The sequence below is a fragment of the Bactrocera tryoni genome, chromosome 4 (assembly GCF_016617805.1).
Source record: "Bactrocera tryoni isolate S06 chromosome 4, CSIRO_BtryS06_freeze2, whole genome shotgun sequence".
Taxonomy (NCBI): Eukaryota; Metazoa; Arthropoda; class Insecta; order Diptera; family Tephritidae; genus Bactrocera; species Bactrocera tryoni.
This window is the reverse complement of record NC_052502.1, coordinates 7,366,334-7,392,475: the sequence shown is the minus strand read 5'-3', so window position 1 is coordinate 7,392,475 and position 26,142 is coordinate 7,366,334. Positions and strand designations below refer to the sequence as shown.

Genomic DNA, 26,142 nt, shown 5'->3' with positions numbered 1-26,142 from the left:
TGATTGTGGCCTCACACGCTCAACTCCAGCTCAGCTCAGCTCAGCGCTCAAGTACGGTGGCGAAATCGTTAAAGAAACCAATCAACCAGACAGCAAATTAAACGCCTGTAAACGTTTGTAATATTTCAATTTTGTTAGCTGCAATACGCTGCAAACGCTCGGCGAGCCAAACAAACAAATAAAAAAAAAATTACGAAAAATACAAAAACAATCGTTACAACAAAGACTTTGTGTAATTCCGCGTTTGTTCGTTGAGCTAAATTCGTTGATTAACGCTTTTCGTTTTTAATTACCGTTAAAACGCAGCACACACTCAACAAAATTCAAAAATGAAGTTCTTCAACATGTGAGTGTTTCCTTCTACTTCTACATACATACATACTTTGATAATACTGTTATTTTTAATGTTTTTCGTATTTATTAAATGGACTGCACAATCCATAATAGTTCATGTAAAAGTTGCAATCACGCCGAATTCATGGCGGCAGTGCAGTGAACTTGCTTTGATGTGGCAATCTTGCATATTTAAGTTCCTGAACAGTCAGTACTATATGCTTATATGCAGATATATATAAATATTGATTTTCAAATGCATTGAAGCTTAGAATAGTAATAAGGTGAAGTTGTGCAAAGCAAAGCTGTCGGAAATGCAAACACGCCAAGTATTTGGGTTGGACTGCACACGAGTTCGTGTCTTAAGTCTTTCGATTCTCACAAAGCGCTTGGCAGGTTTACTGCATAAAATATAACTGCATGCGATTATAAGGCAGTGTTAGCTGTGTGCATGCTTTAATGGGTTGAAGAGGACCTTTGAGTTTATTTATTTACATATTTATAGATTATATAAGTACTGCACTTGGGATTGTCTGATTGTCTTGTAGCAATAATATTAAATTTGCATTAAAATTTATTATTTGAGAAGTTGTTTAGTTATATTATCATAAATATTTTTTGTGCTAATATGGAAAAAAATGACTTAAATCTCATATATGTATATGGATAGCTTTGTCAAGAGTAAAATGTAGATGATAAAAAGATTTTTCCAAAAGCTTCGGTGTAATTCGACAATACTTCATTTGTTTACAATATTATAAAATAGGCTGTATACCAAATTTTTATGAAATTGGAAAATGTGTTTTTTAATATAATAATATTTTAGTAATTAAACTTTTTTTTGGTAATTTTAATTTTTTGCTAAAATTAATTCTATAAAATTTTTTTTGTTTTAAAAATATGGTTTTTTGATCTAAAATATTTTATCAATTTATTTATTTTTTTATTGAAAACAATTGAAAACGAGAAAACAATAAAAAGAAAAAGTATTTTTTTTTATTAATTTACAATGTTTTTTAATTTAGAAATGTAATTCGTCAACAAAATTTTTTTTCTGAAAATATGGTTTTTTCATTTAACAATATTTTAGTAATTTAATTTTTTTTAAATCTAATTCGACAATAAATTTTTTTTTTAATATAAGACGTTATTGTTTTTTCATCTAAGATATTTTAGTAATTTTTTTTTATTGGAAAAAATAGTAACCGTGTAAACAATTTTAGGAAAAAATATTTTTTTTTTAAATAATGTTTTCCTATTTTTTAATTTAAAAATGTAAATCGACAATACAAAAACAAAAAATTTTAATTGAAAAAATATGGTTTTTTGATATAGCAAAATTTTAGTAATTTATTTATTTTTTTTAATCTAATTCGACAATACAACTTTGATAAGTATTGGACATAACTCACAGATATGTAAATTTTGTGATCTAAATTATTTAAGTAATTTATATATTTTTTTTATTAAAAACCTTTTTTTATCTAATTCTGTTTTTTTAATATTGGAAAATATGGTTTTTGATTTAAAAATATTTTAGTGATTTAACTCTGTTTTTATTTAAAAAAACGCAAATAGGAAAATAATTTTAAGAAAAAGTATTGCTAACACATATAGCATTTAAACACCATTAAGTTATTTGGAAAAATTCTGGGCATTTTAAAAAATTATCCTAAATTTTTTTGTTACGTTTTCTTAGGTTCAAGAAGTATCACACTATATTTATTTCTTTAATATTAAAGTCTTGTATGTATTAATTTATTTCCTTATTTTTAAACTGTAGAAAGTATTGATGACACTTATTTACAGGCATTTTGCGACAGTGATGTTAGTGGCTGTGTTTTGGTAATTTTTGCTTGCTAAAACCGAAAATAATAGTAAAAAAATTCCAATTTTTTTTTGTCTTTTAGTCAAAAAATGTAGGGATCAAATCACTACGATTTACTTAAATGATAAAAATAGCTGTATGTGATGGAAAATTTTTGAATTTTGAATTTTTGAACTCAAATTCGTAGTCAGGACACCTCAAATACGCCACATACCTCCTACCATATTAGTATATTTTTTTCCGTTTTGTTGATCAGTGTATTTTTTAAAATATTTTGAAAAAAATTGCATTATTCGCACTTATTGTTTGTTCAACTTAATACTGGATTATTGGTCAGTCGAAATTTTTTTTCAGATTTGTTGACTAGTGTAATTTAAAAAAAAAATTATTCAATTTATTATTGTATTGTTAGTTGATTTTTTTCATAATTTTTTTGTTTCTTTTCACAAATCAAAAAGTGTTGTTTAGCGTATAGCAAAATGTTTAAGACTTACCTTACTTGTACTTAATTTGCCTGTGTGAAATAAACTAAAAAGATCACACATCTGCTTAGCTGCTACTGAAAAACTAATCAGTACATTAATAATAATTTATAATTTATATTTCTTTAAAAAAAAAGCGAATTATGAAAAGTAAGGTAACAAATTGCCCACTTTTCGTTTTTTTACTTCTTCGCTGCGCTCCTTAGAATGCCGAAATAGCTAAAAGCACTTAATACACATACCTGTTTCTAACCTTTTTCCCTTTGAGCATATTTATGCTAAATGAGCGCATATAAATCTCATTTTATTTGAGAAAACATAACCTAACTTAACATAGTTTTATGTGAAATATACATTTTTAAGCATAAAGTTTACTATAGAACTTAAGAAATTCTTAAAATATTATTTTGCAACTATAAATTACAAAATGAATAAATAATAAACAATGCATTTACTCAAAAATTTATTAAAAATCTCAATTAAAAAGTAAATAAATTTGTATATTATTAGTATTTACGATTAAATATAACTGTAGAATAACTTTCAACCAAATAAAAAAAAAATAAGCGTTTTGTTGTATAGTGTAAATGTAGACTCCGTGGCATTCGACTGCAAAAAGTAGTAATTTGATTAAATATTTCATAAAAATTCGCCAAATTTATTTACGCTTCTACTATATCTCCAAAATAAAGTTACGTTAACAATTTTGTATGAAATATTTCGTAAACACCCATACATTCAGATATATCTGCAGCCTATTTCATAATCACAAAATGCAGCCTCAACTTTCTTTGGTTCAAGGCAAGCAATGATAATCACATATTATTCTCGTAAATTGTATTCTGCATAACTTGCTGCACACCACAACCTCATCTACGCGGCGACTCATCGAACAAGTCTAAAATTAACTGTTACTCGGCAAATCGTATGCATTATTATATAACCAGCAAAGATTATCGCCGGACAAACATGTTATTTAATTTCTTGAAACTTACTTGTTTCCCATGAGAAATCAACGTAGCAATTTTATTCGAAAAAGAAACAAAAACTTCAAAACAGATATCAATCCAAAAACAACGCAAACAACAACAACAACACAAATTGACGCTACTAAAAGAAGATTTGTCTATTTGAACTTTACTATTCACTTTAAATTAACATTAATGGTTAAAATGGCAAAGTGCAAAACTGGTTGCAGACGAAAACGAAAAACATTTCAAGAAAAAACTTGACGCTGAAAAAAAAAATACTCAACAAGAGGCGCTGAAAATAAGACAAAAATGCAGAAGACACAATGTACCAAGTACAAAAAGTACGTCAAGAAGCAATGCCACAGCGCAGCCACAATGCTTGGTTATTGCGAAGAATTGATTGAAAAAAGGTAGAGGCGCAGCCGGAGGGGATGTAGGCAGTTGTAGCAGCTGCATTTGTAGCAGCAATAAAAATTCAATTAATTTTGCCGAAATTTGATAAAATAAGCACAAAAACGTACATATGTAAAAATGAATATGTATTAGACGCGTATCATTGAAAATATTATTGAAGTCGAGTTTTAATACTCGCAAAATGAATAAAATTTGTTGGAATACAAAATTAATTGCAGAGAAAAATGCTTAAACTTGGCTTTTGGCAAAACAAGTTAGAAAGTGTGCTACTACTTGGTGTTAAAAAAATTAAAATTAATTATTTATTAATATAAATATAAAGAAAAAATAAGTTGAAGTTTGATTAGAAATACGAAAAGACTTTTTCGACTAACCAATATTATTTCTAGTAAGCACGAATTTTGAAAAGGCAGAATTCACTCAAACCAACCAACGTTGAATTGATGGACTTGAACATATGTAATTCAAAAATCCTAAGTTTTCTTGCAGTATATGTATTTCAAAACATAGACTTAGACGTCGAGAACCACTGCTTGTTTTTAAGAATATTTTACTATCATGACTATTGGAATTACAGTTCGCAATTAAGATCAAAGTGTACGAGAACATATATTTTTGGAAAATCAACTTCAAACGAAAATGCGAACAAGTGATAACATGAAATACTGCACTTGGGCTTACTTTGCTATATCGTGATTTTTTACAGTGTATAATTCAAATGTTGATTTATTTTCCTCAAAGCTGACCCAAAAGATATGTAGAATCATGCTTGAAGTCGATCAAAGTTGTATATTGTTTTCAAGAAGCTCTTAATATTATACACATCTTGAACGAATTTTCTTGGAGAACTTTGGTGTCACCGAACGCCCGTGCATATTATTGTGACACTTTCTATTATAAGTTTTCTGAAAATTATGTGAAGAGTTAGTTAGTCATACACTATATACCTATGCCACATGTTGGAATCTTCTTGTTTATTGACGTAAACACCGCTTTTCGCTGTTTGGCGCACATATTGGAATATTCCCTTAAATTATTTCAATATGTCATTATAGACAATATCTAAGATGATTTTATTTTAGAAGATTTTGTTCAGAGAGCAGTGAGTGGTACTTTTAGTGTGATCATTTCGTAATTTCCACATTAGCAATTCGTTAACAAGAATGAGTCGAAAGTGACTAAGAGTCCGCCATAGAACTCGTATTTGGCACCACCATATCTGCGCTCCTCAAAGAATATTCTTCAACGAGGAAAAAACGTTGCACCGAAACTACAATATCCTTCGCAAATACAAAAAAATCCTTTCAAGAGCTTGATGCCGATCGTTCAATTTACATGACAGTTATATGCCATAGTAATCCAATCCGAACAATTTCTTCAGAGATTACATTATTTTTTTAGACAGTAGTCCATGCTAAATTTCATGAAGATATCTCAACAATTGAAAAAGTTTTCCATACAAGGACTTGATGCCAATCGTGCAATTTGTATGGCAGCCATATGCTATGGTGGTCCAATATTGACAATTTCGACAAATGAGCAGTTTCTTTGGAGGAAAACAATGTGTGCAAAATTTCGGTTCAATATCTCAAAAACTGAGGGACTAGTTCATGTACATATAGACACAGAACGCACAGGCGGTTATGGTAAATTGGCTCAGCTTATAATGCTACACATTTACGTATGTACATATGTACATTAGGGTGATTCAAAAAAAAGTTTTTTTTTTTCAATTGGTACTCGCAAAAATAGGTTCCTAGACACCTCTAAGAAAGCCTCTCCAAATATGAGTTTTTAATAATTTTCTTTCATTGAGTTATAAAATTAATAAGAAATAAAGAATTTTTCCAAAAATAGTCAAATTTCAACCGTTAATATCTTTTAAACGGTTGGGTTTACGAAAAAATCATAAGAGACCATATTTTAGAGCATTCAATTTCCTACAAAACCTAATTAACAAGATATTTTTCCAAGTAATTGGAAGCGACATATAAATTTTTCTATCTGATAATAAGAAAAAATAGAAAACCGTTAGGCGGAGGACCTTCCCGTTACAATTAAAAACTCATATTTGGAGAGGCTTTCTTAGAGGTGTCTAGGAACCTATTTTTGCGAGTACCAATTGAAAAAAAAAAAAATTTTTAATCACCCTAATGTACATATATATTTTATAGGATCTCCTTTGTTTTCTGCTGGGTGTTAGAAGCTTCATGACAAACTTTACATACACTCTTCAGCATAAAAAAAAAAACGTTATGCGACCTCAAAAAATTTTTCAGGAATTCGTAGAGAACTTAATGCTGATGGAATGCACTTTTTTGGGATAACAATAAATCTAAGAGAGAAAAATTGTTACAGAAAGGCGCCTAAATGAAGCATTTTTACGTTATTACTATTCTTTTTCAGTAACCGTTATGCAGTATCTTCAATATGTCCCTTCATTTCAAAATATTTCGTTTAACCCAATCGAGCTTTTCTATTAAAAACCCTTTCTCTATTTACAAGTAGATATACATACGAGTATATATGTATTTACATTTTATAACACCACAAAACTATAAGCAATTATAACTAAGTAATTAGGTGTTAGTATAGCATTTGCTAGCGATTTTTATACGGCCCGCTATGCGGAGAAATGGTTTCAAGGCCGTTTGGTATCACCGATTTGTCCATCGCCAGCTTTGTCTGCAGCTGCGGCACCAATCGCACAGCCATGGAGCCACAGCAGCTGCGGCAATATTGGCCAGAACAATCCATTTGATGGTGCGGCCAGACACACATACACAGAGCTATATACATAGGCACACATGTACAGCGCATGCACAAAGCATTTGGACACGCGCTCACAGCGCCATTTCGATTGCAAACGCAATACGTTATTTACATGCCACTTTTTTAGCGATTTTTTCTGCGTAAAATTGACTTGTAATTTTCAATTGCTTGTTGGCAGTTGTTTTTTTTTGTTGCTTGTGGCCACTACTTTGGGCCAAAGTGGTACCCGGTGAACCGGCTTGGTGAGCGCGTGTGCAGCCAAAGCTATTTATATTCGCATTGCAAATTATTAGTTTAATTACAAATTTAACACGCGTTTAAATTAACGGCTCCAGCATACCAACGCACACACACGCACGCACATGCACCCGTGTGGAGTTGCGCCGCCTGCGGCCTGCCAGACAGATGTAGGCAAATGATATGCCGCAGCAATGCTGTTCAATTTCAATTATTAATACGCACTAATACATGCTTATGTATGCACATACTTATATGTATGTGGTTGTGTTGTGTGTATTTGAGTTTATGACAATTTGAGTGTGCCGCGATTACTGCAACCGCCGCAGGCAAAGGCAAACGGCATTTTTGCAGTCATATTGAGCGATTACACTTACGGTTCGAGAGATTTCTGTGCTAATGCAGGATTAGTTTTGTTTTCAAATACTTCAGCTCACCAAACAAAAACGCAAATAAACGCATATTAATAATATTTTCATATCTGCATGCCTTTTCGGCGCTTGGAATATTTCAAATTGTGCAATTTTGGGTAACGAGTTCATAATAAAATTAATTTATAACGGTAAATAAATAAAAATATTTAAAATTGAAAAAAAAAAATCAAATAATTTTTTGTTTATAAAAATATCTTAAATTTACAATCTTGAAATTATTAAAAAAATTATAATGGTAAATAAATTGAAATATTAAAAAAATTAAAACAAAATTAAACAAATAATTGTTTGTAAATATAAATAATTTTTATTCATATTTCTGAAATGTTCAAATTAAAGTTTAACGGTAAATAAATTAAAATATGGAAAAAATTAAAAAAAAAAATCAAATAACTTTTTGTTTTTAAAAATGTCTTTAATTGACAATCTTAAAATTATTTAATTAAATTATAACGGTAAATTAATTAAAAAATTAAAAAAAATCAAATAATTTTTTGTTTTTAAAAATGACTTAAATTGACAATCTTAAAATTATTAAATTAAATTATAACGGTAAATTAATTAAAAAATTAAAAAAAAATCAAATAATTTATTGTTTTTAAAAATATCTTAAATTGACTATCTTAAAATTATTAAATTTAATTATAACGGTAAATTAATTAAAAAATTAAAAAAAAACAAATAATTTTTTGTTTATAAAAATATCTTAAATTGACAATCGTGAAATTAATAAATTAAATTATAAAGGTAATTAATTAAAAAATTAAAAATAAAATGTTTTTTTGTTTATAAATTTATTTTTGTTTATAAAAATATTTTATTGGGAAATGATTAAATAAACTTATAATGGTAAATTAATTAAAACATTAAAAAACTTGAAAATAATTAATCAAATAATTTTTTGTAAATATAAATATTTTAGTTGCAAAAGACAGCAAGAGTTACACCATCGAGAGTTTTGCCGTTCCCACGATAGTCGAGTTTAAGTAATAACGGACCCTGATTTTTATCCGGCAGAAAACTGTCAATTCGGCACTATGCCTTAAAATTACTCAAGGAGTGTTTTCTGCAGCTACAACAAAAGAAACAACAACACAGCAAAATTTTTAGTTGCAGCAACGACGCCTATAAAGGCTTCTTTGCTGAATTTTTCATTTTGCACAAAATTTTCGATTTTATTTAAATCGACAATTTATAAATATGAAATAATTATAAAGTGCAGAATACTTTCAATTGAAATATTTAATATTTAAAGTATACTTCGTTTGATGATTGTTGTAATTATTTACTTAACTTTGCAAAAGCCAAAAAAATTAGAATTTATTAAAATAAAATTATGAAAATTTAATTTGGTTTATTCTTTAATTTTTTTTATTTATTTTATTTTATTTATTTTTTTTACTGATTAAATATTTTTTTATTATTTTTATTATCAATTTGATATATTTCTGTATATAATTTTAATTCACTTGATTATTTTAATAATTAGAAATCGCACTATACTTTTCAACCAAGCAGAAACAATTTAAGAAACAATTTTTTAATTAAAGTAATGAAAAGTTATTTTGCTTTACTTTTTAAAATTCGGTATTAAATTTTTCAAAATATTTTAATATGTAATAATTTAATTATACTTTGTACCTTACAAATGCGATTCGTAGTCGTAATTTCCAGCCGGATAACCAAAAAAAATATTGATAATATTGATAATTTTTTTTTTTATTTATAAGATTTTTTTATTTTAGTACAAATAATAATTTTTTTTATTATTATTAAATTATTAAATTTTGTTTTATAATACGCTACTAAATTTTTCAAAATTTTAAACAACAATTTAATTATACTTTGAACCTAGCACAAATCTAGTCTGTGCCATTACTATTCGTAGATGCAATTTCAAGCCGAATAACCAGAACAAATATTGGTAATTTTAATATGTAAATTGAATATTAATAAATATTGCATTGAAATTAAATTTTGTTTCTATTTATACCAACCTCTAAATATTTTATTTTCGCTACTCCTCCGCTTTTTAACCTTTTTTAACATTTCACTAACGCGTTATATTTCCAAATTGCAGTATTGTGAAAATACTCACCGCTGCAAGTAGCGCACACACTCACCGCGCACGCTTGCTTGCCACTTTATCTCATTTGTATTGCCATAACAAAAGACTTAAGCGACAAACCGGCGCTTGAATACAAATCATTAGTGAATAGGTTAACCTAATTTCGCGTGTAAAAATTAAACTAGGTGAATGATTTGATGATGAAAGAAATACCGAAATTTATTATAGCAGAGACGAAACGGAATATGTGGAAAAAGTGGCAGCGAATTGCTTTTTCATTGAAATTTTGTGCATTTTATCCTTGAAAGTTGTGGTTTCGCGCAAAATTACACTTTATTACTTATTTATAAAGTAAACAATATAGCAAGCCAATGTCAATTTATGTTCAAAAAAATACAAAATATTTGTGACCGTGTTATGATAAAAGCTAATTCTTACAAATATGTTCATTGTTTTTTTTAATCATTTCAACCTTCAGTAGTAAACTACTAATAAAAAATAAATTTTTAAATGAAAAATTTCTTTGGTTGAAATAATTATAGACCAGGCTTAATCATGTTTAAAATAAAAAAAAAACATTGTGGGATGAAGATAAAATAACCAACATTAAATAATTCAGGGGCGATCTGAGATCCGGAAAAAATTGGAGCTGACGTGGTTGAATTTTTAAGGGTTAAAAACGGTTTATCTCGATTTCCAACAAAACTACGCGTTTTATAGCAAAACGTACTATGGTAATGTTGTAGCTAATGAAAATATCTATAACTTCTGTGTAAAGACTTTTTTACATAACTCCAAAATTTATCTGAAAAAATTTAAAAAATCAAGTTTTAACGCTTTTTATATTTTTATTTATTTCTACAAAAAATCGTTTTTCTCACGAAATTAGCCGTAAACTTACCAACTTATGGTCAAAATACACTATATTGTTGTAATTAAAATATTAGAGAAGGAACGTTATTGCGACTTAAACCCGAAAAGAATGCAAATTTTCGATCAAAAAATCTATTTTTTTCATTTCCAAATGCTCTGCAATAGTCTATTTTTAAAAAAATCTCAATTGAAATGTCTTTATTTTGAAAAAAATTTATTTTTTTACTTTCTATTTTTATTCTATTTTGAAAAAGTACTTTTTCTTTTACTAAAATGGCCAGTCGTTTGAAATTGCCTCACTAATTTTATTGTTATCTTCGCTTGCGCGTCCTCCATCATGTGAGCTCTTGCTTGTCAATCAACCACTCCTACGCCATTATCTCTTTGGCTTTATCTTTGGCACAAATACAAATCATCCTCGTTACGTGTGACCCACCTTTTACCTCGAGCTGACAAATAGTGGGAGTGTAGCAAGATCTTTCAGACTCTCAATGCTAGTCTCTGCATGCAATAACGCCAACAACAAGGGCAAATAGCAGTTGGATAGCTAAATATTTTATTTTTTTTATATTTCAATTTTGCTTCTATGCCAATTTTTATACCTGTTTTTTGTACCAATTATTATATTCCATTTCTATGTATATTTAAAGATTTTTGGTGGCTATTATTTTGGAATATGTTTGGAAAAGCATATGAAAGTAAGATTATAGATAATTAAATCGTACCAGTGTAAGAGTTTTCACTAAACCCAATTTTCAAAAAAAAATATTTGTTTGTAAATGTTAAAAAAAAATATTTTTTTCGAAATATTAAAAATTCAATTTTCAAAAAAAGGAATATTTTTTTTTCGAAAACTTAGAAATTCAATTTCAAAAAAATTTTTTTTTTTCGAAAAATTAAAAATTGAGAATATTTTATTTTAGAACAATTTTAGTTGTTTATAAAAAAATATTTTTTTCGAAAATTTAAAAATTTAATTTTTTTCGAAAAATGAAAAATTGAGAATATTTTATTTTAGAACAATTTTAGTTGTTTATAAAAAAATATTTTTTTCGAAAATTTAAAAATTCAATTTTCAAAAAAATTATTTTTTTCGAAAAATTAAAATTTCTATTTTCTAAAAAATTATTTTTATCGAAATATTAAAAATTACGAATATTTTATTTTAGTGGTTTATTCAAAATTTTATATTAATAAATGCACTACGACCTCTTAAACATTTCTCGCCTCTAGCAATAAGCTAACACATCTTATAGAAAAGTGAGAATGCACGTATTAGCGGCCTTAGTCATGATACCATAAAAAATTTTAACAGTTATGGGACCTAGTTAAAAGCTTTTCCTACATTCATTCTTAAAAGTATCTACATTTTTTGTTTGTGTGTTTACTTATTTGTAGGCATAACAATTATCAAAACGTGCTTTGCATGCATTTTATTATTAATTAGTTTATATTATACTTTTAATTGCTCTTCAGCTATGAATCATAACACCTTTCTAAAGTATAACAATGAAATAATAACTGCTAAAGCATAGTTAATGATTTTCCAAAATGTTTAAATGATAGAGGCTGTTTCTTGCTGATTTTAAACCGTTGTTAAAACCGAAAATTATCGTAAAAATGTCCTAACCTAAAGGAATTTTTTGTAGTAGTCAAGCGATGTAGGGGTCAAACCACCGCCATTTACCGAAATGACAAAAATAACTGTATGTGATGAAAAATTTTTGAACTCAACTTCATAAACAGGACACCTCAAATGCCCCAAAGACCGCTTAGCACGTCAATCGTAAATTTTTCTTTTCAATTTGTTGAGTATAGTAATCTGCAAGCATACTTTCTGTAAGTTTTGCTTAAAAGCTTTACGCTTGGTAAATACTGTACATGTTGGCAACTCTATGACATATTTATTTTGGCTTATTTTCATAATTAGTTAAATTTTTGATTTTTCTTGAACAATGCAAACTCTATAACTAAACAATTCTAAATAAAAGGCTGCATGCATATTTTTGTGAAAGCTTTTCAACGTTTGGCGCACGTTTTGCACTACTTTAGCCACTTTTACAATTTTTTATAGGTGGCAACTCTCTCAATCACTTGCTTAAGCACTCACTTACTTACTTTAAACCCACATTACCGCCCAAGTACTCCTCTGGAGCCAAATTGTAATATAGCCGTAATCATAATGAACATCCTTATACATAACGTCGCCTAAAATTCAAAACAGCGTATCATCAAAAAATCGAAATTGCGTTTTTTATTGCTTACGATTCACTAAAACATACTGCATATACGTAGCTACAAATTTTCAGCCTCCGCTGTCAGATATAACTAATATATAACCATTTTGTAACCAATATATAACCGATATAACAAATACATATAACCATTTTGTAACCAATATAACAAATATATATAACCATTTTATAACCAAAACTCGAATTTTGTTTCAATATCAGTGGTTTCGATTATATCGTTTTTCCTTCGCCTGTAAACTTATGAAAAGTAGTGTTAGGTTATTTTGAATTTTAGCTGACGTTATTGTATTTTTACATATTCAATATATTCATTACTCAAACAAATTTGGTTACAACTGTTATAATGGAATAATGGCTGCATAAACAAGCAACGCCTTCAGTGCCAGAACATACCAACGGAAAATTGAACTCTTACAAAGCTTTGCATACACATACATACTATACATACATATACATACATATACATACATACTATATACATACACACTTGTAATATAATTTTGCTACAACTGACCATCCTTAGTTTGGGAAATAAAAAATTATGTTCAACGCGGCGCCTTACAAGCGACATCGCCGCTCAGCGAAGAGTCACGTTTATAATTCGTGACGTTGAAACATAATGCTAACGCTAAGCCCAACTTCAATTACTTCGCCAAGCGCGCAATGCATGCCATTACACACAAATATAAATATATTATATATATTTATGGGCATATGGCGGTACTTGCTGACTCACCTTGCCTACCCAATTGTCAGATAATTATTCGGATGTCACAAGCGCTTTGTCTTTAATGACCAGCGACCAACTGCTGGGCGCTAAGCAGTGCTTAAATGCAGAGATACATATGCAAGGAGGTGAAGTGGAAACCCTGCCCGGGTTAAAGTTGAACTTAATTACAATAAAAATTGAAGTAAAAGGTGGTTAGTGGTGGCGGTTGGCTTGCAAAATATTTCACTTTTTACTATTACAGTTCAGCTTTAGATTTAAGAATACTCAAAGGGACTTGCAATTAACCCTACGAGCTACCGCTAATATCTTTAATATGGCGTTATTATCACTTGCCGCTCCAACCTCACACCCTAACCACAATAATAGACAAACTTGCTGGTAGGAAAAAAGTGAGAACTCGTCAAAAATATTCCTTAAGCCGGCTAAGCTGAGCTGAGCTGACGACAGGCACCGATGAACACCAAAAATTATTGCTCGGAATGCGGTACTAACTGGTTTATGTAGACACAAATGTGTTTATGTATGCAGGTATGTATGTGTGTGTGCGGGGATTTTTACTGCTGATGACGTTAATGATAACTCTGCAGCCAAGATTATATAACAGGTTAATTTGCAAGCAAAGCTGGATACTCATAAACAACTTTGTACAAACACACACACACATACATACATATATTTTTTTTATTACTTGCGATTTCTTTGAAGGTATCTTTAGGCAATAATAGAAAATACTGTAAACTCAGTTGTGTGTGTGTGTGTGTTGAACTGCAAGAATGTGTGCTTGCAACAACAAAACAAACAAGCAGCGCAGCATGCTGAAATCGCCAAAGCAGCAGCCAATCAATTTTTGCAACAACAACAATATGTCTTCTGCTCAACAATTTCTTGAACGCTGTGTGTATGTGCCATGTGTTTGCGTGTGTGTGTGTGTTGCTGCTTTGTGCCATTAAATTCAGTTACTTCTTTACTTACTCGCAAAAAAGTGGTAATAATAAACAACAACGACCACAACAACAGCAATGCATAGCCATTAAAAGACATTTAGAAGCTGCTCATGTGTACGCGGCAGCTTTTTTCTGTGTTTCACCCGGTTAAACCGGTTGCACGAGCTCAGCCGAAATGTCAAGCGACGTGCTCGTGATACAAATAGAACAGCACAAATGCGAAAATAGTTAGTTTTTTCTACAATAAATTAACGGCAATAAAAACAAAGAAAATAAATTACAAAAATAAATCAAAAAAATAGAAAAAATCCAACAACACTTCGAATTCAGCGCACATTTCTTTGTGGTCTCTTCGCACTAAATCTAATTTGTGCGGCAGCGTCCGACTGCTGGCTGCCATCGGCGCATACAAATGACACTAAATACTCAATTAAGTGTTTTTCTTTTGTGATTTAGCATTTTCTTTTGTTTGCTGCCTTCGCGCTCGCCGTTTAATTGTGGCGCGCGGGTGAAAAATGCTCGAAAAGTTGCGGCGCAAATTACACACACGCCGCTGAGTGCTGAGCGCAGTTGAAGGTACACCAGCGATTTTGTTATGTAACTTGATCGATGACAATAGCAAAAACAACTACAACAACGCTCACATCAAGCACAATTGAGGCAGGCGTGCAGGCACATGATTGTGATCATTAATTTGTCCGTCCATGTGTCCATCGAAATGAAATTAGCTGTGTCTTTTGTGCGGCGTGGCGTGGCGTGATGTGAAGTGATGTGATTTGCAATTGTAATGGCACGAAATGAAGTTGTTGGAAAGGTGTTTGCAGCCGGTAGAAGTATGGCATGTGGAAACAGGTCGCCGAATGTATTGGCCCTGAGGTCAACCGCTTGTGGCGTTTTGTTGCGCTATTGTTGGATACATTTCCTGGGAATTTCCACACACCCGCCCATACGCATATGTATGTTTCAACACATTTACACACACATATTTGTACATTTGTTTGCTTGTGATTCATTTCCTTCTTTAACTACGAGCAGCCTGCAATGTTAAGGCATAATGTAACTGCGCACATACATATGTACATTCATGCAAACTTATTTACTTTTATCTACTTTAAACGGCTTTAATTGGTGCCTTTTTACGCAATGTACAAGTAATTTAATTCCAATGACTTTTACATGAAATTGTAAGAAGTTGTTGGTGTTGTTACAATCTGCTTGTAATACGTAGGGTATTGAGCCGCTGAAGTTCAATGAGAAAGTTACCAGGCCATTAAGTTAAAATTATTATTAAATTATTAACCAAAAATTGTGCAAATAAAATTAAAAAAAGAAACAATAAAAAGTATATACGATTTTTTATGAATTTGAAAACAAAAAAATACATATATTTATCGTCACCTGAAATACAAGATAACGTAAAATTACTTTTCATAAGCTTACAGGCGAAGGAAAAACGATATAATAGAAACCACTCATATTGAAACAAAGTTTGAGTTTCGGTTATAAAATGGTTATACATATCTGTTATATTGGTTATATATTGGTTACATATTGGTTATATTTGACAGCGGAAGCTGAAAACTTTATGCTACATACATATATATTATATATACAATATGTTTTGGTGAATCGTAAGCAATAAAAAAAACAATTTCCATTTTTTTTTGTTTGATGATACGTTGTTTTGCATTTTAGCGCTTAAAAACCTGGCGGTTCCTCCAGGAAGTACTACATTTTGTAAATATGTATTTTTAAATATTACGTCATTCCACATGTTGCTTTGTTATAATATTATATAAATGATATGACGACAGGAGTTGACTGTTTGTCTGTCCGTCCGTCTGTCCGTGCATGCTGTAATTTGAAAAAAAAAACAAAATCAAGATATCTTTATGAAGCTTGGTTCACATGGTCTTTGTCGAAAAGTACGGCCTAGTTCGTAGATGAGCGTAATCGGACAACTGCCACGCCCACAAATTGCCATTAACCGAAAACACATAAAGTGCCATAACTAAGACATAAATTAAGATATAAAACTGTAGTTTCGCACAGGGCATCGCAGTATCAAAGGGCATGCGTGGGCAAACATTTTTTAAAAAAGTGGGCGTGGTCCCTCTTTTTAATGTGTTTAATATACATATATATCTCTCAAACCGTTCAAGCCAAAATAACCAAATTCGCTCTAGATAAATCAATAAGAACCCTACCATATAACGGTATATTCTCATTTAAACAACTATTAAACGCCAATAAATCAATAACTAAATACGCCAGAAACAACAAATTTGACCACCGAGATGGTGGTGAGCTTTGTAAGAAGTGTAGTCGAAATGGGACAATGGGCACGGCGCCGCAGTCTTTTACGTAAAATCAGATATCTCGTGACCTGCTGGACCGATTTAAATCAAATTCGTTACATGACATTATTTTAATATTCCTAACAGTGTGAAATGGTAGTATAACCACGCCAACTTCCCATATAACACTATTTTAAATTCCTTTCGATTCTTTCACTTTCCCACAAACAAATCAAGAAGCAATTAATATACAGGAAACGTGATAAAACTTTACTCGAAAAGTGCCTTTAAGCCATGTCACCTTATGACTATAAATTGTCCAAATCGAACATAAACTGTTCCAACCCTTATATACCGGATATTCGGACTCCAGTATCTATATTTGCCTTTCGACAGAAAATATTAGTCAATGTGTGAGATACATCCTTTTCTGACAATAGTATGTCTGTTTGTGGAAAATGGCTTGAATCGAGTAAATACTTCCCTTAGCACACCTTTTTCGAACTTCCGGTACCTGTATATCGCATATAACGGGCAATATGTAAGGTATCTCAATAAAATTGAGAGAACGTGTTTTACGTATCTTTGTGTCTAAAATGAGTAAAATCGAGCGAAATCTTGACCTAGCCTTAGCACTTGCCAGGATTTTCTAACATGCGTCTGTCTTCATAAGATTGGGGATGGTATATGAGGTACCTTAATTACACCCAGGGAGCATCTTATTAGTATGAGTCATGTTAGTATAATGTGTTATTAGCAAACATAGATAAAATCGGGTCGATACGACCCCAACTCCCGTATACAACATATCATTATTTTCGTTTTTCTTAATAAGGTTTGTTGCCAAATATGTCGGTCAGTGTATGAATTATACAAATATAGTACATATATACATATATAATATTGCTTGAATTCCGATCCTCTGGTTGACATTTTACACATTAACATATTTCTCCGGCTTTGTTTCCTGCAAGTTGCAAGAGTATAAAATGTTCGGTGACACCCGAACTTAGCCCTTCCTTACTTTTTTGTTTTTGTTTTTTTCTAAGACAGGAGGAATTGAAATCTCAGTAAAGTTTAAGACAACTCAACTGATTTGAAAATATCTAAAGTCCCCATTAGTAGCAATAAATTTCCACACGGAATAAATTTACTTTCTGAATTTTGCATAATCTAAAAACTTCAAAGCAAATTCAGCTGAAATATTGGGTATTTCAATAAGCTGATTTGAAAATATTTAAAGTCCCCATTAGTAGCAATAGATTTCCACACGGAATAAATTTACTTTCTGAATTTTGCATAATCTGAAAACTTCAACGCAAATTCAGCTGAAATCTTGGGTATTTCAATAAGCAATTTCGTGCAATTTAAACATGATTTTTATATTGTATAAAACAGTTTATGAAATTTTATATTTTCCATTTTAGCCCGATACCTTTCGTCATCTTTCGAGATTAACCCACGTTAAAAAAATGTCGATCCTTGCGGGCAAAAAATTGGTCCAAGAGGTTTTTGACGCCCTGATTTGAGGTGAATGTTCCTCCAACCAAAACATTTTGCACAGACCGGAACAAGCAATAGTACGAAGTTGCGAAGTCTAGACAATATGGTGGGAGTAAAAGTACATCCCATTCAAGCTGCAAAGCGTTTGGCGAGTCTTCAGACTTGTATGCAAATTTCAGGGTATATTTTTACATGTTTCAAGAATACGTAGAGAAATTTTGAAAAAAAAATTAAATATATTTTGAGTTACACGAGCTCTCCGACGTCGCTAAAAATGTATTTCAGTGCTGCAGATATTCGGCTTTCTTCCTGGTTGAAACCATGCAAGAAATAACTCTCCTCAAGCTAAAAAATATTCTCCGTACAATGCGTACATCTGCGATGAAACAGTTCAAAAATTGATCAAATGGTGACGTTTAAAAACAACTTGAGTTTAATCCAAAATTATGGGCGTTTTTGGCCAAAAAATTTATTCAGTTTTCCTATGTAAAATTTTATAAAGAAATTTTGTTTGCTGAAATAAAAACTGGTGGTTACCCTTTTAATAGCTGTAAATCAAAAACTATTTGAGATATTGATTTGAAATTTTAGTATATTAATTTCAAAGGTATAAGCTACCAAAAATGGAAAAAGTGTATTTTTTCCAAATTTCACTGTAGGTGTGCCTCTTACTATTAAAGCATTAAAAAAATGCACTTCTGAAACCATTCACATATGCACACGTAAATATCATTTCAACGATTTTTTATAATGTGAGCTGCTTTACTTAGGTAATGTGCAAATGTTGAAATAATCTGGCAAAATGTTTAACGTACATACTAATATATTTAGTACTATATCCATATGGCAGGAAAATACTAAGTGGCCAACAGCTGGAATAGTTCATGCTAGCATTGACTTTGGCTGCCATTCGGCGCTTCGATAGCTAGCGGTGCACAATCCAAAGTGTAAGTGCATTATTTACCGCTCTAACGGTTACAAACGTGCCGCTGCTACTAAGTGACGGCGAAAAAGCGGTCAACAGAATAGCAGTAAATGCAGCGAAAGGCGCGTTAGAAACGATTACTCGGCGTTGAAGAACAAATGTGTGTGCTCATATGTATGTACATACATATGTATGCATATACGAGTATGTGTGTGTGTATGCACGGCTTTAGACACTTTTTTATTGTGCTGTGTACTTTATTATTATTCGAAATGCAAATGCATTTGTTCAAACCAAAACCAGAGAATGTTAATTCTTAGCTACTTCGCATACCTTTCTGTTGTTGTTGTTACTCAATATTCCCATTTTATTCGTATTTGAAATGTTACTTGCAATAAATGTGCTTTGTTGCTGTTGTTGCGTTTAACCGTTGTTTGAAACTGGTTATTTTGCATAAGCACTTTTTAAATTCGGACTTGGCTTTGTGGCGTTGCTAAGTGCGGCAGCTAAATGAAACAGCTAAGTTGACCAACAGCAACAAAAACAACAACAGCAACAAAAGTTGGTGAGGCGCGCAGCAGGTTATAAGCGCGCTAATAACTTAGTGAACGACCGTTAGACGCGGCAGCGGCAGCGGCAGCGACACAGCAACGCCAGCACTGTCACCATCGCCGCCAGCATGGCGTATACGTAACTTTTTGCAGCTAATCTCTAAGACCATCACAGGCAGCTGCGTCCTTCACCAGCACAACTGAACCTTCACCACACGCGGTGTTGTGTTGTTGTGCGGTTACTTCTTTTGCTTATTTCGCTCATTTATTACTTGAATTTGTTAATGCCGATTAAGTGGCAATCATGCAGCGGCAGCCCAAAAATTCCACAATAATTGCCGCACAAGCTGACCACTTTATGGCCACACCAAACTTGTTTACTCGAAACTTTTTTGAGCTATAAATTGCCGTTTGTGTTTTATTTAATTTGTTTAATGCTAATAATTCTCCCCTCTTTCTCCTCCATTGGCAGCACACTTTTGCTGGTCGTTCTAGCGTTGGTCTGCTGCTTCTCCCTCACATACGCGCAAGAGGAAGGCGCTGCGCCAAGCGGTCCCAAGCGGCCGGCACTACGGCGCCCAGTCGGTGGTAAGGCGGCAAAAACCACAACAACAACAGCCGCACCAGAGGAGGACAATGAGTATGATGATGGTGAAGGCAACGCTGCAGAGGGTGAGGAGGGCGATGAGGATGGCTTGGGCGCAAGCAGCACTACAACAACCACAGAAGCACCCAAAAAGGTGATAGGACCAGTCATTCGGCCATTCCGTTCCAACGATGACTTCTTGAACTCGCTGAAACGTCGTCAACAAGACGCCAAGAAACACAGATGTAAGTGTGCAACCAGCAACACAAACAACAAAAATGTATCTATATGTATACTTAATTACCGTTAACTGTTTTTAACTACCCACAGCTGTTGAGAAGCCAACACCAAAGAGCAAGCCAGCGCCCTCTAACGACGAAGACGCTGATGAAGGCGCCGAGTCTGCGCCAGCTCCATCGTCGAAAGGCTTCAAGGGCGGCAATTCAGCCTGTGAGTATTCAACGAGAATGCCAAATAATTATTATTATATAATTTTACTTTGTTTGCGCTTTCGCCCGCAGTGAACCGCCGTAAATTGTCGAAACCCGGCAAGCCAGAACCAGCGCCCGCCGATGATGCCGCCGCCGAGGAGTCCGAACAGGAGCCAAAAGAGCAAGCGAGACGTCTGCCACATGCTCGTCTCGCCTTGAGGAAGCGCAACTAAGACGCGACGCGCACGCGTAGTGAAATGTGAAAATTTCTTTGCAAAACAGTTTCTACTCCTGTTAATTTGATAACTTCCTCCACCTTCAAGTTCTTTTCCATGAGTTGTAATGCAAAAACATACATAACTGTAAGCTATTCAGCTTTCTTCACTTATCTAGCTGTCTCTTGCGCGCTTGCAGCGCTGCGCTTCAGCGTTGTAATTGCTTTGTGATTATAAACACCTTATAACTGTATATTTTTGTTTCACTCCACACCCGTACATATGTAGAAGCTTATCGTTTTGTCTAGATTTAAGTTATTTTATTTTATAATTGTTTCCACTTTTGTTTTAATTGAAATTTTCGTTTGGAGTTAGAATCGTCCTCAGTGCTCTTAAGCTTCTTTATATGTGTTATGATTATTATTTTATATACTTGTATGTATTTTTGAGTTTACGTGTATATTATATATTTTATTGTACATACTGTCAGCGTAAATTTTACAAATTTGTCGTAAACAATTACAATAAACTTAAATATGTATTGATAAAAAATGCGAAAATCCAATTTCGTTGTTGTTTTTTTATTTTTTGAGCATATTTTTAATAGGTTCATGTGGACGAGAGGATAGCTTTGCATTACAGATACGTGGAGAAGATCCTCAAATTCAAGAAGGCTATAAGGTCATAAGCCTTTATTTAAATATAAACTCTATAAGGTCATCTTCAGTATCCGAGTTCGAGCTCAACCAGTGTTTATCATTGAAATGACGTAGGTGCATAATAAGTTTTATGTGATTTTATTACCTAAAACTACCTCAGTGATTGTACACACTTGCCCAAAAAATAAGGTGAAATTTGAATTTTTTTTAGGCTGGTAGTACTGTCAGTCACATTTATATCAAATTTCATGTCAAAATATTCGTTAGTGTTTGAGATACGTGTTGTTTTGTGAGCTGCTAAAAGTGAGTTTTTCGTTTTTTGCGATGTCGAAATTTGTTGAGCAAAGAATTTGCATTAAATTTTGTTTACGGAATCAATTTTCCGCTGCGGATACGTTTAGGATGGTGCAGAAAGCCTTTGGTGATGAGGCTATGTCTAAAAAAAATGTTTACAAGTGGTATAGTGAGTTCCAAGCCGGCCGTGAACGTGTCGAAGACGAAGAGCGTCCAGGGCGACCATCAACCTCAACCGACGAAGCTCACGTTCAACAAATCAAAGATTTGGTGTTGAAAAACCGTCGATTAACAATTAGAGACCTTGCTGATGAAGTTGGCATATCGAAAGGCTCGGCCAATACCATTTTGAAGGATGTTTTGGGCCTCAAGCGCGTCAAATCTGGACTGGTACCGACAACATTGAATTTTTTGGAAAAAAGGCGTCGCGTTGAAGTGTGTGAAACGATGTTTTCCGACTACCTGGGTGTCATGAAAGGCATTATAACTGGCGATGAGACTTGGATCCATGCTTACGACCCCGAAACAACCGATCAATCTAGCGAATATCGTGACAAAAGAGAGCCGAGACCAAAAAAATCGCGCCAAAATCGCTCAAAAATCAAGGTTATGTTGACAGTTTTCTTCGATTATCGTGGTGTTGTGCATAATGAATTCCTTCGAACCGGTCAAATAGTCAACTAATTTTTTTAGGTATATTATTTGAACGTTATGCGTCGGTTGCGTAACGCTATCCGCCTAAAAAGGCCGTAATTGTGGAAAGACAATTCTTGGTTTTTACACCACGATAATGCAACATCCCATACTGCCCTCGTAATTCGTGATCATTTTGCCAAAAACTCAACCCATATCGTTCCGCAACCACCGTATTCACCAGATCTGGCGCCGTGCGACTTCTGGCTGTTCACCAAGCTCAAAAGACCGCTCCGGGGACACCGTTTTTATGCGATAGAGGAGATTTAAGCCGCAGCGAAGACGGAACTGAAGGCCATCCCGGAAAGTGACTACAACCAGTGTTTCGAAGATTGGAAAATCCGTTGGTATAAGTGCATTGCATCGGGAGGGGACTACTTTGAAGGGGGTGAAATTGATTTGGAAGAATAAATAAAGAATTTTCAAAATAAATACAATGTCACCTTATTTTTTGGGCACATTTTATATCTTCTAAAAAGTATTACTGCCAAATTTATTAAGCCAATGACATTATGAATTTATTTTATCGATCTTGATTTAATTCTTCGAGGCGACTGATCGAGTGGAAACAGGCAGCGATCAGCAGCAATGGTGACTAAATTAAATTATTCATAGTAGGGGGTGCCTTTCCATGTTGGATTTTGAAATACAATTTAACTCATCTGTGGTAACTCGATAAACAAAAGTGTTCCACACACTCGCAGTGTACAAAGCATCTCCATAATAGAGGTTCAATCCAATTTAATATCATTTTAGATTGTTCGGTTTAATTCTCGAACCAATTGGAATTGAAAAGAGTAAAAAGATTGTCATACGTTTAACTAATAACAAATAAGAAAGCCATAACTCGGGTGCAACCGAACATTTCATACTCTTGCAGCTTGCAGGAATTAAAGTCAGGGAAATACGGTAAGAAGTAAAATATCAACCAAAGGATCGAAATCCAAGTAATTTTATATAATGGGTTGTCAAAAATGTCTTGCGGTATTTTTATTGATTTTTTTTTTCGTTTTTTTATTGAAATTGAAATGAATTTTTGATGACTCATGCCCAGCTCTTGACCGATGCTACGGCTGCTACTATGCCGGTCTCTTTCGACCAATTCAGCGATTTTATCGCAATTTTCGACGACAGACCTTCCGGAACGTGGCGCATCTTCGACCCTACACCAGAACGAAAACGTTGAAACTATCCTTGTGCGGTGGAAATGGAAACTGTATCGGGTCCATAAAATGCACAAATTTTATGGGCGGCTTGAGATGCATTTTTGCCTTTATCGTAGTAGTACTGTAAAATATGCCGTATTTTCTCTTTATTTTGCTCCATGTTTGCGACGCTATAACTCACGAACGAATTAAAAGAAACGACAATCAATCAAATGCGTTTTAGCGCGTGAAATGAGCTTTCCAAAAAGGTATAGCATGACTCGATGTGACGAATAAAACTAGAACTACGCGCTTTCAGCTCCAACTAGCGAAAATACCGCAAGACTTTTTTGACAACCTAATATATACATATGTATGTATACAAATAACCTTCCTATGTTTTTTGGCTGTAATTTAAAAAAAAAATTAAAAACTTTGACTCTGCTTGTGGATTATTTTTATTTGGTCTTTTAAATATTTTTACATCAAGTCGAGAATATGATATCATGTAAATGGCCGCCGCCACAGTTGATTGTCATTTGAGCCCTTTTTATGACATTTTCCATCACTTTGGCCAGAACTTCCGGCGATAGGTTCTCAAATTCTTGACGAATATTGTCTTTAAGAGCTGCAAGAGTATTTGGCTTGTTGACATAAACCCGCGACTTTAAAAAGCCCAACAAAAAGAAGCCTGGAACGGTCAAATCAGGCGGTCTTGGTGGCCAGTGCAAATCGCTAAAGCGGGAGATTAGGCGACCGGGAAATGCATCCTTCAGCTTATCGGTTGTGGCACATGCAGTGTGTGCCGTTGCACCGTCCTGTTGGAACCACATCCAATCTCAATTCATTAAGTTGCGGCAAAAAGAACTTGTTGTTAATTGCTCTTTAACGCTCACCACTCACAGTAACCGTTTGGCCCGCGACGTCTTCGAAGAAAAAAGGTCCGATGACTCCTCCAGCAGAAACAACACACCATACAATGACTTTGAGCGTGTGTAATGGCTTTTCGTGGGTTACACGCGGATTTTCAGTGCTCCAGAAGCGTAAATTTTGCATATTTTCGTACCCGCTAGGTTGGAAATGGGCCTCATCACTCATGATTATTTTTGATGAAAAATCATCTTCCTCTTGGTGCTGATTAAGGATGGCTTGAGCGTATGTTAGACGCGATTGGCGATCAGCAACTAACAGCTGATGCACCGTCTGGAATTTGTAAGGAAACATCTTCAAAACTTGTAACAAAATTCGCTGTAAACATCGTCGACTTATACTCATTTGCGTGGCACGTCGTCTGATCGATGTCGACGGCGTTTCCATGACATCCTCGGCAACAGCAGCAATATTCTCTGCAGAACGGCTACTCCGGGGTCTGCCACGCCTGGCAGCATTTCGTGATGCGCCAGTCTCTTCTAGGCGAGCGGCTGAACGTCGCAGTGTGTCACCAGTAGGCGTCGGAAATCTGCGATGAAATCTCACGTTGTGCCAAAGTCACCGACCGATTATTGGTCAAATAAATAGTCACCAATAACCCGCGTTCTGGAGCAGTGTAGCATACCATTGTTTATTTACGTGTATTTGGCATGTGTAAACAGAACTAACATTAGAGGTCAATTGCAAAATGTATAGCATCTTCTGATAGGAGGATTACTTTTGCGCCACTCTTTATATAGAGCTCTATTTTATTTGTTAACTGAATATTATCATGCCACATACCAAAAAGAGTTCCCTGGGTTTCATTAAAGTACCTCAGATAGAATCACCAATCATTTTGAGCAAAGTCAGCCGGATTTTCGAAAATCCTGGTAATAGTTATAAGGGGGCTAGGTCAATTTTTCGCTCAAATTTATCCATTTTTGGCACAAAGACACACTGACATGATTAAAACACACACTCCAAATTTCATTGAGACAACGCAAATATTGGCTGATATATCCTGCATAAAGTCACCTGGAAGTGAGCAGTGCAACGCCCATTGTCAAATTTTCACACCGACTGTCAAAAAGCGCCCTCATACCATCTCGGAGGTAAAATTTTATGTTTCTGGTATAATTGTTTATTGATATATTTCGCTTTCAGTAGTTTTCAACAGTATCATTATATTTGAAGTGAGAAGGTTATCCTCCGATTTCATCCATTTTCACACTGTCGATAGGATTTCTTATAATAATCTAGCTCAGCAAATTTGGTGGTTGTAGCTTTAGTTGCTTAAGAGATATGCACATTAAACATATTAGAGGGCGGGCCCCGCCCACTTTTTTAAAATTTTTTATCCACAGGTGCCCCTTGCTACTGTGATCCTCTGTGCCAAATTACAGTTTTTTATCTTAATTATGGCACTTTATAGGTTTTCGGTTAATGGTGATTTGTGGTCGTGGCAGTGGCCGATTACTCAAGTTACAGCTTGCACGGACGGACGGACGGAAAGACAGACAGTCAACCGGATTCCAACTTTTCTCGTTATCATGATCATTTATATATACATAACCCTATATCTATATAGAT

General features: G+C 33.3%; 1 protein-coding gene across 1 annotated transcript; it reads left to right on the top strand.

The window, feature by feature from the left end:
* LOC120774816 lies at nt 1–21,258 on the top strand. Its single transcript, XM_040104620.1, has 4 exons — nt 1–346; nt 20,090–20,448; nt 20,534–20,653; nt 20,725–21,258. The coding sequence occupies exons 1-4, from the start codon at nt 330–332 to the stop codon at nt 20,865–20,867; spliced, it is 639 nt and encodes a 212-aa protein (XP_039960554.1). The 5' UTR covers nt 1–329; the 3' UTR covers nt 20,868–21,258.
* The last annotated feature ends 4,884 nt before the right edge of the window (nt 21,259–26,142 follow it).

Coding starts and splice junctions, on each gene's coding strand:
- LOC120774816 (XM_040104620.1), top strand. Junction 20,449..20,533: donor AGACGCCAAGAAACACAGAT/GTAAGTGTGCAA, acceptor AACTACCCACAG/CTGTTGAGAAGCCAACACCA. Junction 20,654..20,724: donor CAAGGGCGGCAATTCAGCCT/GTGAGTATTCAA, acceptor TTTCGCCCGCAG/TGAACCGCCGTAAATTGTCG.